Source organism: Molossus molossus, unplaced genomic scaffold (assembly GCF_014108415.1).
Source record: "Molossus molossus isolate mMolMol1 unplaced genomic scaffold, mMolMol1.p scaffold_m16_p_9, whole genome shotgun sequence".
In the NCBI taxonomy this organism is placed as follows: Eukaryota; Metazoa; Chordata; class Mammalia; order Chiroptera; family Molossidae; genus Molossus; species Molossus molossus.
Window position 1 is genome coordinate 60,775,363 of NW_023425403.1, and position 14,126 is coordinate 60,789,488.

The following is a 14,126-nucleotide window of genomic DNA, read 5'->3' on the forward strand; positions in this document are numbered from 1 at the left end:
ATGTCATTATATAAATGGAATCATGTAGTCCGAAGCCTTTTGGGACTGGCTTTTTTCACTCCACCTGATTCCCCTGATGATCTATCCCCCATGTGTGTACATCAGGAGCTCCTTCTGTTCTTATCAAGAACATGGTTTGTTTGGGTTAGACCAGAATTTGCTTACATTCAGCAATTGAAGGCCATTTATATGTTTTCTAGTTTGGGGCTATTATGAATAAAGCTGCCATGAACATCTGTGTATAGGTTTTTGTATGAATCAAGTTTTCATTTTTCTGGCATAACAGCTCAAGAGTTGAATTGTTGGCTAATATAGTAAATCCATTTTTAGTTTTAGAAGGAATTGCCAAAAATTTTTCAGAATGGTGGACAATTTTACATTCCCATCAGAAATGTATGAGGGATCCGATTTTTCTACATACTTGCCAGCATTTGGTATTGTCACTGCTTTTTATTTTAGTTATTCTGATATCTCTGTATGGTTTTTAAATTTGCATTTTCCTAATGGTTAACTATGTTGAATATCTTTTCACATGTTTATTTGCCATCTGTATATCCTCCTCTGTGAAAACGAACAAATAACTCTTCATGTCTTTTAATCATTTTCTAGTTGGATTATTTGAGGGTTTGTTTGTTTTTTTTAATCCTCACCCGAGGACATTTTTCGTTCAGATAGAGTAGGAGGGAGAGAGAGAGAAATAGCGACGTGAAAGGGATACATCGAGTGGCTGACACCCACCCGACCCAACCAGGGCCAGGGACAAACTGCAACCAAGGTACGTGCCCTTAGGGAGAACCGAACCCGGGTCTCTCTGGACTGCAGGCTGATGCTGTAACCGTTGAGCCAAACCAGCCAGGGCGAAGGTTTTTTAATGATGAATTTTGTAAGTTCATGTAGTCTAAATATTAGTCCTTTGTTAAATCCCTTAATGTGGTATTCACAAAGCAAAATTTTAAAATTTTTATGAAGTTCAGTTTATTGATTTTTTTTTTTATCTTTTATGGATCCTGCTTTTAGTGTCAAGATTAAGAGCTAGTTACCTAACCTGGAGCTCAAAGATGTTTTCCTGTGCCTTTTTTCTAACAGTTTTATGTTTTACATTTAAGTTCACACTCCATTTGGAATTAATTTTCATATAAAAATGTGAGGTTTAGGGGAAAGTTCCTCTCTTTTTTTTGCCTCTGACTGCCCAGTTCTACCATCATTTGTTTGAAAGGCTGTCTCTTCTCCATTAAATTGCTTTTGTACCTTTGTCAAAAGGCAGTAGGCGTATTTGTGTGGGTCAGTTTCAGTGTTCTCTGTTCTGTTTCATTGATCTCTGTGCCAGGCCTCTGCCAGTACCAGGCACAGTCCCGGTTGCTACTGATGCATAGAAAGCCTTCATGTCAGCAGAGTGACTCTCCCACTTCATTCTTCTTGTTCAAGATTATAGCAGCTATTCTAGTGCCTTTACCTGTCCACATAAATTTTAGCATAAGCCCACCTGTGTCTACAAAAATCTTTGCTGGGATTTTGATAGGAATTTCCCTAAACCCAAAGGTCTATTTGAGGAATTACTCTCTAATTTTAAGTTCTTAGACACTCTGTTGACGCACTAATGGAGTGTGACAGGGAACTTCACTAGTATAGGCAGAAGCATGGTGCTGTCCTGTTCCTGGAAGCACCTTGCAGTGGCAGCAGGAACATCCAAGCGATGCGAAGGAATTTGGACCTTCAAGCTAGTCAGCCTGATTTGTGGGGTTATGATGGTCATCTACCTTCCCGACATGAAGTCTGAAGTTACAATTGGAGAACAGGGGCCTTTCTGGCAAGTCATTAAGATGTCTTGCTTGGTGATGACAGTAAAACTGGGATGGTTTCATCTTATTTAAAAATCTGTCTCACCAATATTCTGTGACTCATTTTTGCTCTAGTTTTTGTAATGTGATTGCCACTTCTGCTTTCTTCTCAGTCATGCTTGAGTGATCTGGACAGTGTCTTGGTTCTGCTGTTCAGCCAGCTTTTAAAACTCTCATACCTGGTTTATAGAACACCTAGTTTTAAGTCAGCACCTTTCTACGAGAATAATTCCCACTTGGACACAGTAATAAAAGACTAGAATTCATCCTGTTGAGCAGAATGAAGGATAATCCTGTTATAGGTGTTTGTCTGTGTTTCCATTGCAAAATATTCAATCATAATGCACTTGGATGCTTCACAGATCTAAAATTGGTACATCAACACCTCACCTGGTCTGTCCTCAGTTTGGGCAGAATGCCTGGGAAATGAGCTTTCTCTAGAGTCGCATTAGCATCCACTTAGCCTCCTGTAAACAAACACCATAATGGTATCTCTGAGTATCGACTGACGATTTAGGGAAAGAAAACCTCCTGCACAAAGGCAGGTTCACTGAATGGCACTGTCTGTCTGTCCTGCAGGTTGGCGACATCGTCATGGTCAAGGAGGATGAGACCTTTCCCTGTGACTTGATCTTCCTCTCCAGCAGCCGTGGAGACGGGACCTGCCACGTGACAACTGCCAGCTTAGATGGAGAATCCAGTCACAAAGTAACATGCCTGCCTACATACAGGGCCTTACCTTCCATCCCCAGTTGTGCTTGTGTGGCTAGAAACTACGTTATGTTTGGAAATCCAGTTTGCAGTGAAAACCCAGGGAGTAGTGCTGGCCAGATTGTCTTTGACTTTTATTTCTTTCTCTCGTTTTCTACTTTTTTCCCCCTCCACCTTTTGTATCTGTAACAACCAACCATCTTGAGTTAACACAAGCAACTTCGTGTTATTTATGGAGTTGTGTCATTTAGCAGAGGTGCCAAGTTAAAGATATAATGAATAGATAGTTAAAATTTTGAAAGTTTTCATTTCACCAGTCAAAATTAGTGTGTTTATTACCCTGAAATTATGTGAAAAGTCACACGTGTCCAGATTTTGCCTCACTATTACTTTAGCAAGTGTCTTATTGTTAAAGTATTTTCATAATATCTGAAGTTATAGTTAATTTCTTACATTCAGTATGGAATTCTGTACTGGTAGCTACAAATTTTAATTAACAATCATGAAAGAATAGAATATATCACTATTAATTTTAAGGTTTTTATTATTTAAAAAATATGGAAGCTTCCAAGGAGTTTATAAAAGTGAGCATGCCTCAGTGGATTCAACCATTTCTAAGGCATTAACTCAAAATTGCAACTATAGCACAGTGCTTAAACAGTACCTCTGAATAGAGGCAGTCTCTAGGATGAGAAAGAGAAGTTTTCTTTACAAAAACCCTAAAGGACATGCAAATCTTTTATGGCTAATTCATGAACTCATTGTATAAAGCCCTGTGGGGGTTTTTTTTTTTTTTTGGCATTTACTTTCACATTTTCTATGTAACATATCCCAAGAGAGTTGACATTCTGGCACAAGAAATTGTGAGCAACTGTAATTCTGGGAATGGAAATCCCTGGGTTGGTTGTCAGGTGTTTATTGTAACCTGACACTGGTCTCTGGAGTGTGGGGAGTTGATGTTTCTGTTGTTCCTGGCCATAAACATCTCTAAATCTCCTCGTATCTTTCTGTCTATTTCAACTACTGGACAAATAAACTGTGTAGTAAGTAGATAAAAAACAAGTAGAGCCACACACTCTCTCTCTATAGGCAGTGGGCTGCCCTCCATCCCATCCCACTCGAGGGATGTTGCTGCTCAGGTGTGTCTCAGCATTGCTGTGAACAGATGCTGCAGGCCTCCAGGTGTATCACTCTTTTCAAGTAAAATTTTATAGCAGTCTAGAGCTGCAGGTGGTAGAATCCATGTTTCACTTTGACCTTTGGTGTGTTGTGCTCAGCATCTTAAGTGTCTGCCCTCTGGTGTTAATTCTGTGCATTTGGTTTGGCTTGGGAGCTGAATAAATCTGAGCCCTTTCCTTAAAAGCAGAGTCTCGAGGTGGAACTCCTGCACATTTACTGACCATGTGACTATGGCAGACATTTGATCTCTCTGGAGTTTTCACATCTGTAAAATAAGGACCAACCTCTCTTGTGAGAGCATAAATAGAAAATTGCCCAAAGTGCTTGATACACAATAGATGCCCCTGAAATGTTCTGAATGCAACTGTTGTTCTGTGATTTTATCTCCTGTTCGTTTTGATTTATTGAATACTTTATTTGTCTAACAAGTAATTATTAGAGAGAAAGATAAGAGAAGATTTAGAGATGTATTCTCCTTCACCAGGCCCTCATGCAGGAGTGTTTCTTTCCTCTCTCCTCCCCAGGCGGGCCCACCGGTTCATGCTCACTAATACCATCTGGCCCACTGGTCTCCAAATGGAGTCCCAGACCAGCATAGGCATCACGTAGGATCATGTGAGAAATGCAGTCCTCAGTCCCCACTCCAGACCCATGGCATTAGAAACTCTGGGATGGGGCCTGAGAATTGCATTTCCAGCATGATCCCCGGTGAGGTCCTGGAGTCAGTGCCTTACAAGCCCTGCCTTCAGGTATGAGGAGCCTTCAGGTGGAGGCCAAGTGAGTAGCTATGCAGAAAGCCTACACTACCAAATAGTGTCAGGCAAGGGCAGTTCCTCATGCTGGTGACAACTCTATGACCCAGTAGGGTGTTATATAAACAAAAAGGAATATTTCAACTCTTAAATTTGTTTCCAAATTGATAGTCACCACCATGGACAATAAATTGAGGTATCCAATTTTGAAGAAGAATTCCCACATTGCTATTAGTTTTAAGTTAAGTTTTAGTTCTGGGTAAGAATGGAAGAACTTTCTGGCACCTAATAGATATAGGAATAGCAGTAGTAATCTATCATTCTATAACTTTGTAACATTTGCAAATTTTTTATTATACTTCTCTCATATGCTAACCAGCCGTTGTCATTGGTCTTATTTATATGCACACAAATTTAGGTGTTGGTGCTGCCCTAGGATTGGAGGCATTGGCTGCGAGGTTTGTGATGCTCATTTTGTTGTGAATTCACATTTCTTGTCAATCTGTAGACACATTATGCAGTTCAAGACACAAAGGGATTTCATACTGAAGAAGATATAGATGGCCTACATGCTACCATTGAGTGCGAGCAGCCTCAGCCTGACCTCTACAAGTAAGCCAGAGCTATGTTCCTCCTAAGTATCTCTTTATCTCCTAATCATTGTTCTTGCTCTCCACCTCAAATAGTCTACCCGCGTAGCTGTTTGGAAAGAGAATGTAAATCACTACTTAAAAATTAAGACCAAGTTAAAAATAGGTTACTTACATATTTACAGAGTCCCAACAACATTTAAATCTATAGCTACTTATACAAACATTAGAAGTGGATTCATGGAAGTAATTTGTTGCAGAAAAAATTATTTTCTGTATTTTGAGGGAGCGATTTTACGGAAAATCATTTAAGTCATGGGTTAATAAGAATAGAAAGTAAACTAAGAAAAGGGGAGGAAGGTAGAGTGGTTCAGCTACACATGGATGTGCTTTGTGTCAAGAATTCCAAGTCATAAGTGCATATTTCCTTCTTTCTTAGGAACAGAAGGCGGGTGTGTAGGACAGGGCACTTCCGGGCTGCCTCTCCCACCCATGTTGCTGCCATGTCAGTAACCCGACTTTTCTGTTGCCAGGTTTGTGGGCCGCATAAATGTTTACAACGATCAAAATGACCCCGTGGTGAGGTGAGGCGATGTGCTTCTTCTGAACATTCCTGGAGATAACATCTCTTTATTCTAAATTATAATAGCCTTTTTACTGAGACGAAGTTTTCATTGTTGTGTTCTGTTGGGTGTTGACAGTGGAATTCGAGTTTTCCAGAAGTCCAGGTTCTAGTGTTTTCTGATTTCTCTGGTGTCTACAGCTGTATGTGTTAACAAATTAATGCCACTTGTGGCAAATGTTCTCTCACAAGATTCTGCTGAGGATCTTCTCACAGCAGGGAAAGTTTAGGAGCCCATCTAACAGTTTCAAGGCAAAGAGGAGGGTATGGTTTCCCCCGTTAGAAATTCCCTTTCAGGACTTATAGACAAGTATGTCGTCAACTATGAAGTTGAAAGATGTCTGGCATGGAAGCTCTTTTATTGGAATGTGTGAATCTACTCATAATCATTAGAGGGATACATTTTTGGCCAGGATTTCATCTAGACTTAGGGGATGTGCCTCGAAAGGGCCTGTCCCAGGCTCACATTCACTTGTTGTCCAAGCATTGGTTGTTACTGGTGCAGGTCACAGGTGGGTGTGCTCCTGCTTGTGGTCAGGACAAACGTGATCTACTGTCATCTAGCCCATGTCTCTCTGGGTTGGTGCTGTATGCTCCTTAGGCCTGTGGATGATTCATCTGGATATTGTTGCAAGGTCCTGGCAGTTCTCTGCTGCAGAGGGATTTGTAATCCACAGTTTAGGAAATTGACTCTAAGTAGGTTTAGAGGTTGACCTTTTTTGTAAACCTCACTTGTTAGAGAAATTATCTTACTTCCAATTTACGCAGTCTTCAAGTTGCCTATATCCTGTATTTGTTTTTTTTATAAAGATTACCCAGAAGTGGAAATAAACTCAGTGGGATAGTGCCACAAAATAATAAGTACTGAAATATAATATAATAATTACTGAAATATAATTTGTTGGGGCTTATCACCATGTAAGGCTCCTGGAATGATTTAAGGAAACAATTTGTACACTTAGCATGTTTTTATCAGCATTGTTTATCAGCTGGTTAGTTGGTGCTTTTTTGAATTTATGTAGGCGTTGTCATGGTCTTTTCTAAATATATATTAGTCTACAGGTAATTTCTGGTTACTTTGGAGAAATAACCTGTATTTCTGGGTCTTGTGAGAATTACTGTCTGAACAAGTAATAGATTAAGATTTATTCGTATTGCTGATGGAATGAATCTGAAAAAGTAAACACTGCAGTCTTTTTATGCTTTATATTTAGACAAAGTTTGATGCTGAGCAGATTGGAAAGATAATTACTAATACATTTTGTATTTTGATAGCAATTCTAGTTTAGCTTTTCATGCATTTACATATTTCAGACTTTTAATATTTGGGTACTTAAAGATGTTTGTGGTGTGGACAGTTATGAATTATATATCTAAGTTCTTAATCTATTCAGGGTAATATTTCTTCATCCTCTTGTCCAAACTGGAAGCAAAGTACATTTTAAAGTAAATTATTTTTAGACTTCCCAGAGCCACATTTTAAGGGGGCCATTTGTTTTCATGAGCACATTCAACATGAATTATTGTTAGAGTGTAGCTCACAGAGGCCGACAGTACTTAGAATATAGCCAGGCAGCAGCCAATGTGTGGCCCCTGAAGCTCTTGTTCATGGCTGTCGGGCTGAGGGCTGAGGGCTGAGACCATCAGACAGCCCTGGGTGGACACGTTAGGTCAAGTGCATCTCAGGCAACTCTTCACTCTTAGCAGCCCCCTCTTTTTCTTGACTTCAGCTGGACACAGTCCTGCGTTATGTCAGCTAAATATACTGAACATCTTTTAAGTTTATAGCATTCAGTAGTTTCTCACCTTTTTGCTTTTCCAGAACATTTGGGGGTCCTCCAGTCCAGTGGTCCTCAAACCTGACACCTGTTAGGAGCAGGTTTCTGGTTCAGTCTGTCAAAGTGACTCTTCTGACAAGTTCCAAGGTGCAGCTGCTGATGGCACTTGTGCCAGGACCCCATTTGTTAGCCTACCACCCTCACAAGTGATCAGTTATAGAATCTAGTTAAAACATTCAGACCTGGCTCGGTAGGTTTGGATGGGGCTGGGAGCCTGCATTCCTAACAAGTGCTGTACCAGGATAGCAGGTACTCACAAAGCTAGAACTCTGCAGAATTCTTCCAGCAGAGCAGGTTCTTAACCTCCCACAGGCAAAGATCACACACATGTGGACCCAGGCTAACTCTTCTAATCTAAATATAAGCAAATCTACATTTAGACTATTTTCTGTTAAAATGAAATCTGTTAGGCAAATGAATTGATTTTCACCCTGTAGCATGGCTTGCTGTGAATTCTCCATCGCCCTGTTTTTGATCATTCTTGTCTTTACAGGCCATTAGGATCGGAAAACTTGCTTCTTAGAGGAGCCACGCTGAAGAACACTGAGAAGATCTTCGGTAAATGTTCAGATTAGTGAATTATTAGTAATAGCCTCTAAAATTAAGGGTACGTTAAGTAATTAAAATAGTAGTACCATGAAAGTATATTTGTACTTGAGGTACTGTGGACTTTACTGTGGACTGGATGCAGCAATAATTCTGCCTCACTAAGAAAATCTGTATTAATGTATAACCACAATCCATACAGCAATGGCATCTGAGCGTATTGCTTGTATATTAAGTGCCTGTAGTATTTGACTTGGAAACATAAAGTTAATCCATGAAAGAATTCACACGGTATATTTGTAACAAATTTTTTTCTGGTGGCTGCGTTTCTTTGTTAGTATTTTCCATTTTTTTGGTGGGTTTTTTGTGTTAATTAAAACGCGACAACTTAAATAGAACAAGTGTGTCCTTTTGTAGGAAAACCCAATTTATTAAAATCTGAACTTTAAAAAAATGACAAGTTGTTCTCTATATAGGAAATAAAAAATATTTCTTTAATCTAAAGAGTCCTGTTGTGTGACTCTCAAGGAAATTAAAAGTATAATTTGTTTTATCCAAAATTCCATTTTTATCACAGCTGTTAGTAACTCACTATGTAAAGGAAAATGCAGTTGTGTTATTGGTCTGACATTTATTCTTCTACTTTACAGGTGTTGCTATTTACACGGGCATGGAAACCAAGATGGCGTTAAATTATCAATCAAAATCCCAGAAACGATCTGCCGTGGAAAAGTAAGGTTCAGTTTGTTGTTCGAAGTGTGTAAAATTCTGTGACTTAAAACTATCCCAAACCACTGTAGATAAGAAAACATTTTTCTTTTGGCCTTATTAGGAATTCCTTCATGGTGTCTAGATAAACAGTAGAGCTGATTACTTAGATCAACTGTCTTATTTTGTGGGGACACAAAGTCCCAGTTCGAAGTCATTTGCAGTTGCCCAAAAGCTCCTCCCACCATTTCATGAAAAAGTCAAAATAGGGTCCTATTTATTTATTTATTTATGTATCCTCACCCGAGGACATTTTTGTATTTATCTTCAGATAGAGCAGCAGGGAGAGAGGGAGGAAGAGAGAGAGAAACATTGAGTGGTTGCCACCCACACGACCCCAACCGGGCCGGGGACAAACTTTAACCGATGTACACGCCCTTAGCGGGAACTGAACCTGGGCCTCTATGCTCCATGGGCTGACGCTATAACCACTGGGAAAAACTGGCCAGGGCGAAATAGGGTCATTTTTTTAAAAAAATTTTTTTCCTTTACTGATTTTTTAGAGAGGAAGTGAGAGGTAGAGAGAGATAGAAACATTGATGAGAGAGAACATCCACTGGCCACCTCCTGCATGCCCCCCACTGGGGATCTGGCCCACAACCTGGGCATATGCCCTGACCAGGAATTGAACCAGTGACCTCTTGGTGGATGGGTCAACGTTCAACCACTGAGCCACTCTGGCCGGGTCAAATAGGGTCATTTTTAATTTTTGGTGTTGAAAGCCACATTTTACTGAGGAAAGCATTAGCAGAGAGAACAGAGGTTTTTTTTATTAAACTATAAAATCTTTATAAAAATAAGTCAAGGACTCCTGGCTGATGTGGTTCAGTTGATTGGGCCCGGTTCGATTCCCAGTCAGGGCACATGTCAGGTTTCAACTCGATCCACTGTAGGGGATGTGCAAGAGGCAGCCAATGGATGTTCCCCTCTCACATTGATGTTTATCTCTCTCTCTCTCTCTCTCTTCGCCTTTTGGTAAAGTGTATCCTTGACTTGAAGTGGATCACTGGGTGATGACAATGATTTAACAAAGAGCTGTGTGCCACTTTGGATGAAGACTGTTAGGGTGCCTTCTGCCTACACTTGAAATGCCAGTCTTGAAATGTGATCCTGGGTCCCTGTCTGTCTCTGGCTACATCAAATACAAAAATGCAGATTTGGCTCTTAAACTAGAACGCTTTGTTTCCAGATGTCTAGATTGACAAATAGCCTTCAGAAAGAGATTTTGGAAAATTACACTTTCTTCACAAGATCGGCTAAGGCATTGGCTAAGGACTCAGCATTATTCTTACACATGGAGCATTTCCTTTAGTGTTGACTTCTCTCTTTCTCTCCTTCTCTCCTTCCTTAGTGGGGGTAGTCTCTAAATTTGGAACTCATTGGTTGATGCTTAATGGTAGAAGAAATTGATTTCTGGATGTTCCTTAAATGACAGAATCCTGGACCATGCAGCAATCCTTGTCAGCAATGCAGTTGTGTGGAGTTCTCTCTCCTGTTTACAAAACTTTCCCTTTACTTAGCTGTTTCCTTTGTGACATCTAGAATCACATGCCAGTGACCATGGAGGAGACTCTGATAGATAAGAGCTTACCTTATTATTTTCACTGTCAGTTGACTGGGGGAGGAGGTCTGTTTTTGTTGTTAATCCTCACTTGAGGATGTTTTTTACATTGTGTTTTTTTTTTAAGAAAGTGGAAGGGAGGGAGGGAGCAGGGAGAGAAGACAGTGACAGAGACATCGATGTGAGAGAGACACATTGGTTGCTTCCCACACTGGGTATGAGGATTGAACCTGCAACCCAGGTATGAGCACTTGACTGGGAATTGAACCCAAGATCCTTTGGTGCGTGGGCTTACATTCTAACCACTGAGCAAAACTGGCCAGGGCAGGGGGCAATCATTTAAACTCATTGCTTTGCTATTCCTAATCTGTTTTGTCAAAATGTGTTCATCTTGACACACAGATGTACACCTCTCAATTCTTCAGGGAGCAATCACTAAGTAACCATCGCTGTCTCGTGTTTTAGATCAATGAATGTATTCCTCATTGTGTACCTCTGCATTCTAATCAGTAAAGCGCTGATAAATACTGTCCTGAAATACGTATGGCAGAGTGAACCATTCCGAGATGAGCCGTGGTATAATCAGAAAACCGAAGCAGAAAGACAGAGGAACCTGGTATGGAAACTCATTTCCTTTATAGTGGTCACAGATGCCCTGCAGGCTGTTATTATGAAAATGTGTTCATGAGAACATGATCCTATAATTGATTAAATCTTTATATGCATGCACTGATATTGCAAGTATCAATAGCCTCTCTAACTGTAGATACTGGTTACTCTTGCCTTCTTCTTTGGGTATTTGAATATACATGTCTGGAAAGGTATTGGTTCCCATAGTAAATTCATATGGATGTACCTTAAATGCCTTTGGTGTTTCCAGAACCCAGAGCAGTGTCCCATATTTAGAGGGTGTTCAGTGAATGCTCATTAATGATTGTGAGGTAAATGGTACTTACTTAGGGTAAGTATATGGAAAAAAGGGGAATCTCAATTATATGGATATTAGGGTAAGAATTGGTTTCATTTTTCTTAGGAGGATTTCAATTCAGTTACCCATGTTTATCAAAAGTATTTTTCCCAAAACCAGTATATTAAAATAATTTGATTGCAACTCTTCTAATTAAAACAGTATAGGTTTCTGGTTGGACCCACTGAGTCCAGACCTGAGCCATGTGCAATCTCTACACGTGTCCACTCACTACAGAGTGGGCTGTGCAGAAATCCGGGTCAGTGTCTACTCAGTGCAGAGCTGAGCTGGGTGTAAAGGCCATCCAGGGCCCACTGAGTTCAGACTGGGGCTTTGTGCAAGTCCAGACTAGGGTCCCTACTTCTTTCTGTGTTATTTGGGCCTCCCATAAAACCAAATGGCTTAGATATAAGGACAAACCTATATTAAAACATCATTTGTACCAGACTGATATTTTTGGCATTTATGGGTTATTACAAAGTCAGTTGATCATTTGTCAGTCTCAAAGGTAACTTAGAATATCAAAATGTAAAGTTTCCCACTGACTCTCAGCTGGGAGACCTCCTGTCTCCTGACAGAGTGACTGTCTTAACAGGTGGCTTAATCCTTACCCACTGCAGCCCTGAGGTTGCTGCAACTCTAACAGTTATTCATTGGCTGATGCAGCCTCTGAATAAAACTTATCTTTGGATTGGAAATACTTGTATTTAGAAATTGCTCTCGTGTGTTTTGTACCAAGTTTTAAATGGTTATGATGTTGGTATGGGACGTAGGAAATCACGCAGTGTTCTTTCAGTTTCTCAGGGCATTCACGGACTTCCTGGCCTTCATGGTTCTCTTCAACTACATCATCCCTGTGTCCATGTACGTCACAGTGGAGATGCAGAAGTTTCTTGGCTCGTATTTCATCACATGGGATGAAGAAATGTTTGATGAGGACATGGGTGAAGGGCCCCTGGTCAACACCTCAGATCTAAATGAAGAGTTAGGACAGGTCAGTGTCTCAGTTGTCTTTCATACCTTTGACGATTGAATCTCTTCATTTTATGTTCCCAGGTATCTAGATTCTAAATGGTTCTTATCATGTAGGCAGATCATCCAGATGGTTAAAAGACGTTTCTGTTTTAGTTCCTGCAGAGAGATAGAACCTTTAATTGGGGAAAGAGAACAACAAAATCATTTTTTTTTTGTATTGTTTTGTTTTTACTTTGTGTGACAGTTGGCAGCACTTTTATATTTAAAATGTATACAATATTAATTATATTAACTGGTTGATGTAAGCTCATCTATGACCTAAATGGTGCTCATTCTGGGTAAAAGTGAGCTAACATTTATTGAATACTACTTCATAAACATTACACTCAGCTTTGATCCATGATTTTCTTCAGTTCTGTCAGTGAACCAGTTCTCATTTTAAAGATGAGCAAAGTGAGACCCCAGGGAGTTTCAATAGCCTGCTGTATTGCAGAGTTCAAAATACCTGCATTGCAGTCCTGCTTCACATTGATAACTTCATAGCCTGGGACAGGTAGCATGAGCTCTGTGCACCTCAAGCTTCTCACTCTGTAAAATGGGTGTAATAACAGGTACCTGCCTTGCCAGAGTGTAGGGATTGAATGAGATAATGGAGATGAGGAATCTACCACAGGGTCTTATGAAACCGCCATGGATGGAGTCACTGCCACCTGGATGAGGGGCAGAGCCCATACTTGGGAGAGGCCTGTACCCCTAACCTTGCCTTGGTCCTCTGGCCTGTAGTGGGAGCCTTCCTGCCACCCCTAGTCTAACCTTTTCCCAGCCTTTATGTTGCAAGAAAGAGCATTAGGTAAATGCTAATTTATTTATTTTTTAACAGGAAGTAATTTTGAGTAGTAATTTTGGAAACAGAGCTATTTTAGACAAGTAGCTAAAATACACTCCCTTGTGGCCCAAAACAGCAATCTGTAAATAGGTGGTTAGGCTCTGATAGACACATACTGCTTTATCCCCTCAGGGCAAGGATATGCCTTACTAAAAGATAATATTTAGCTTGTTCATGAGTTTGACCTTCAGTGCATCCCTCTAGGACATTCCACACCCCTCATGGTGCAGTGCTGGCTTAGTCAGCAATGCGCAAATCATAATTCAGTGCTCAGTACTAGAATACCTTTACCTCCATGGAGTTCATATTCTTTCGATAATAAATGGTATATTTTGTATATTCCTCAGAAATTCATGGAGGAAAGAATTTTTTCTGTAACAAGAAAAATGTAGAGCTGTGTTCAGTACAGCAAATTATTGTGACTGAGAGTAACTCTGAGGTTGACTTTATGACACAGGAGCTCCAGGGGTTTGTGGAAAGGCTTGTTTTCGAGGAGGAAACATTGTGAAATATTTATTATGAGTGTGGATCCTCACTTTGAAAAAAGTCGGGTATTGCCCTGGCCCGTTGGGCTCAGCAGTTAGAGCAACCGCCCATGGACTGAAAGGTCATAGATTCCATTTCTGGTCAAGGGCACATACCTGGGTTTTGGGTTCGATCCCTAGCCCTGTTCAGGGTTGTGCAGGAAGCAACCAATTGATGTGTCTCTCACATTGATGTTTCTTTCTCTCTCCCTTCCACTCTACCTAAAAATCAATGGAAAAGTATCCTCTGGTGAGGATTAGCAAAAATTAAAAAAAAAAAATTGTTAGGTATCGTTCACTTCAAACAGCATAGCTGTTTGTGCTAGGGAGTGGTCTCGAATGTGGACCTGATTCATGTAGCCACATGGT

General features: G+C 40.3%; 1 protein-coding gene across 7 annotated transcripts in view; it reads left to right on the plus strand.

Moving 5' to 3' along the window:
- Window positions 1-14,126, plus strand: part of ATP11A (ATPase phospholipid transporting 11A) — a 143,186-nt gene that overhangs the window by 86,860 nt on the left and 42,200 nt on the right. For all 7 annotated transcript variants that reach the window (XR_004958108.1, XM_036250107.1, XM_036250109.1 and 4 more), the window contains exons 6-12: window positions 2,418-2,546; window positions 4,989-5,092; window positions 5,604-5,654; window positions 8,024-8,088; window positions 8,727-8,808; window positions 10,871-11,021; window positions 12,169-12,366. Coding sequence is in view for 6 of the 7 variants with exons in the window: in XM_036250107.1 (XP_036106000.1) it covers window positions 2,418-2,546; window positions 4,989-5,092; window positions 5,604-5,654; window positions 8,024-8,088; window positions 8,727-8,808; window positions 10,871-11,021; window positions 12,169-12,366 (780 nt within the window). In the remaining variant the exon portion in view is untranslated. The remainder of the gene's footprint in view (window positions 1-2,417; window positions 2,547-4,988; window positions 5,093-5,603; window positions 5,655-8,023; window positions 8,089-8,726; window positions 8,809-10,870; window positions 11,022-12,168; window positions 12,367-14,126) is intronic.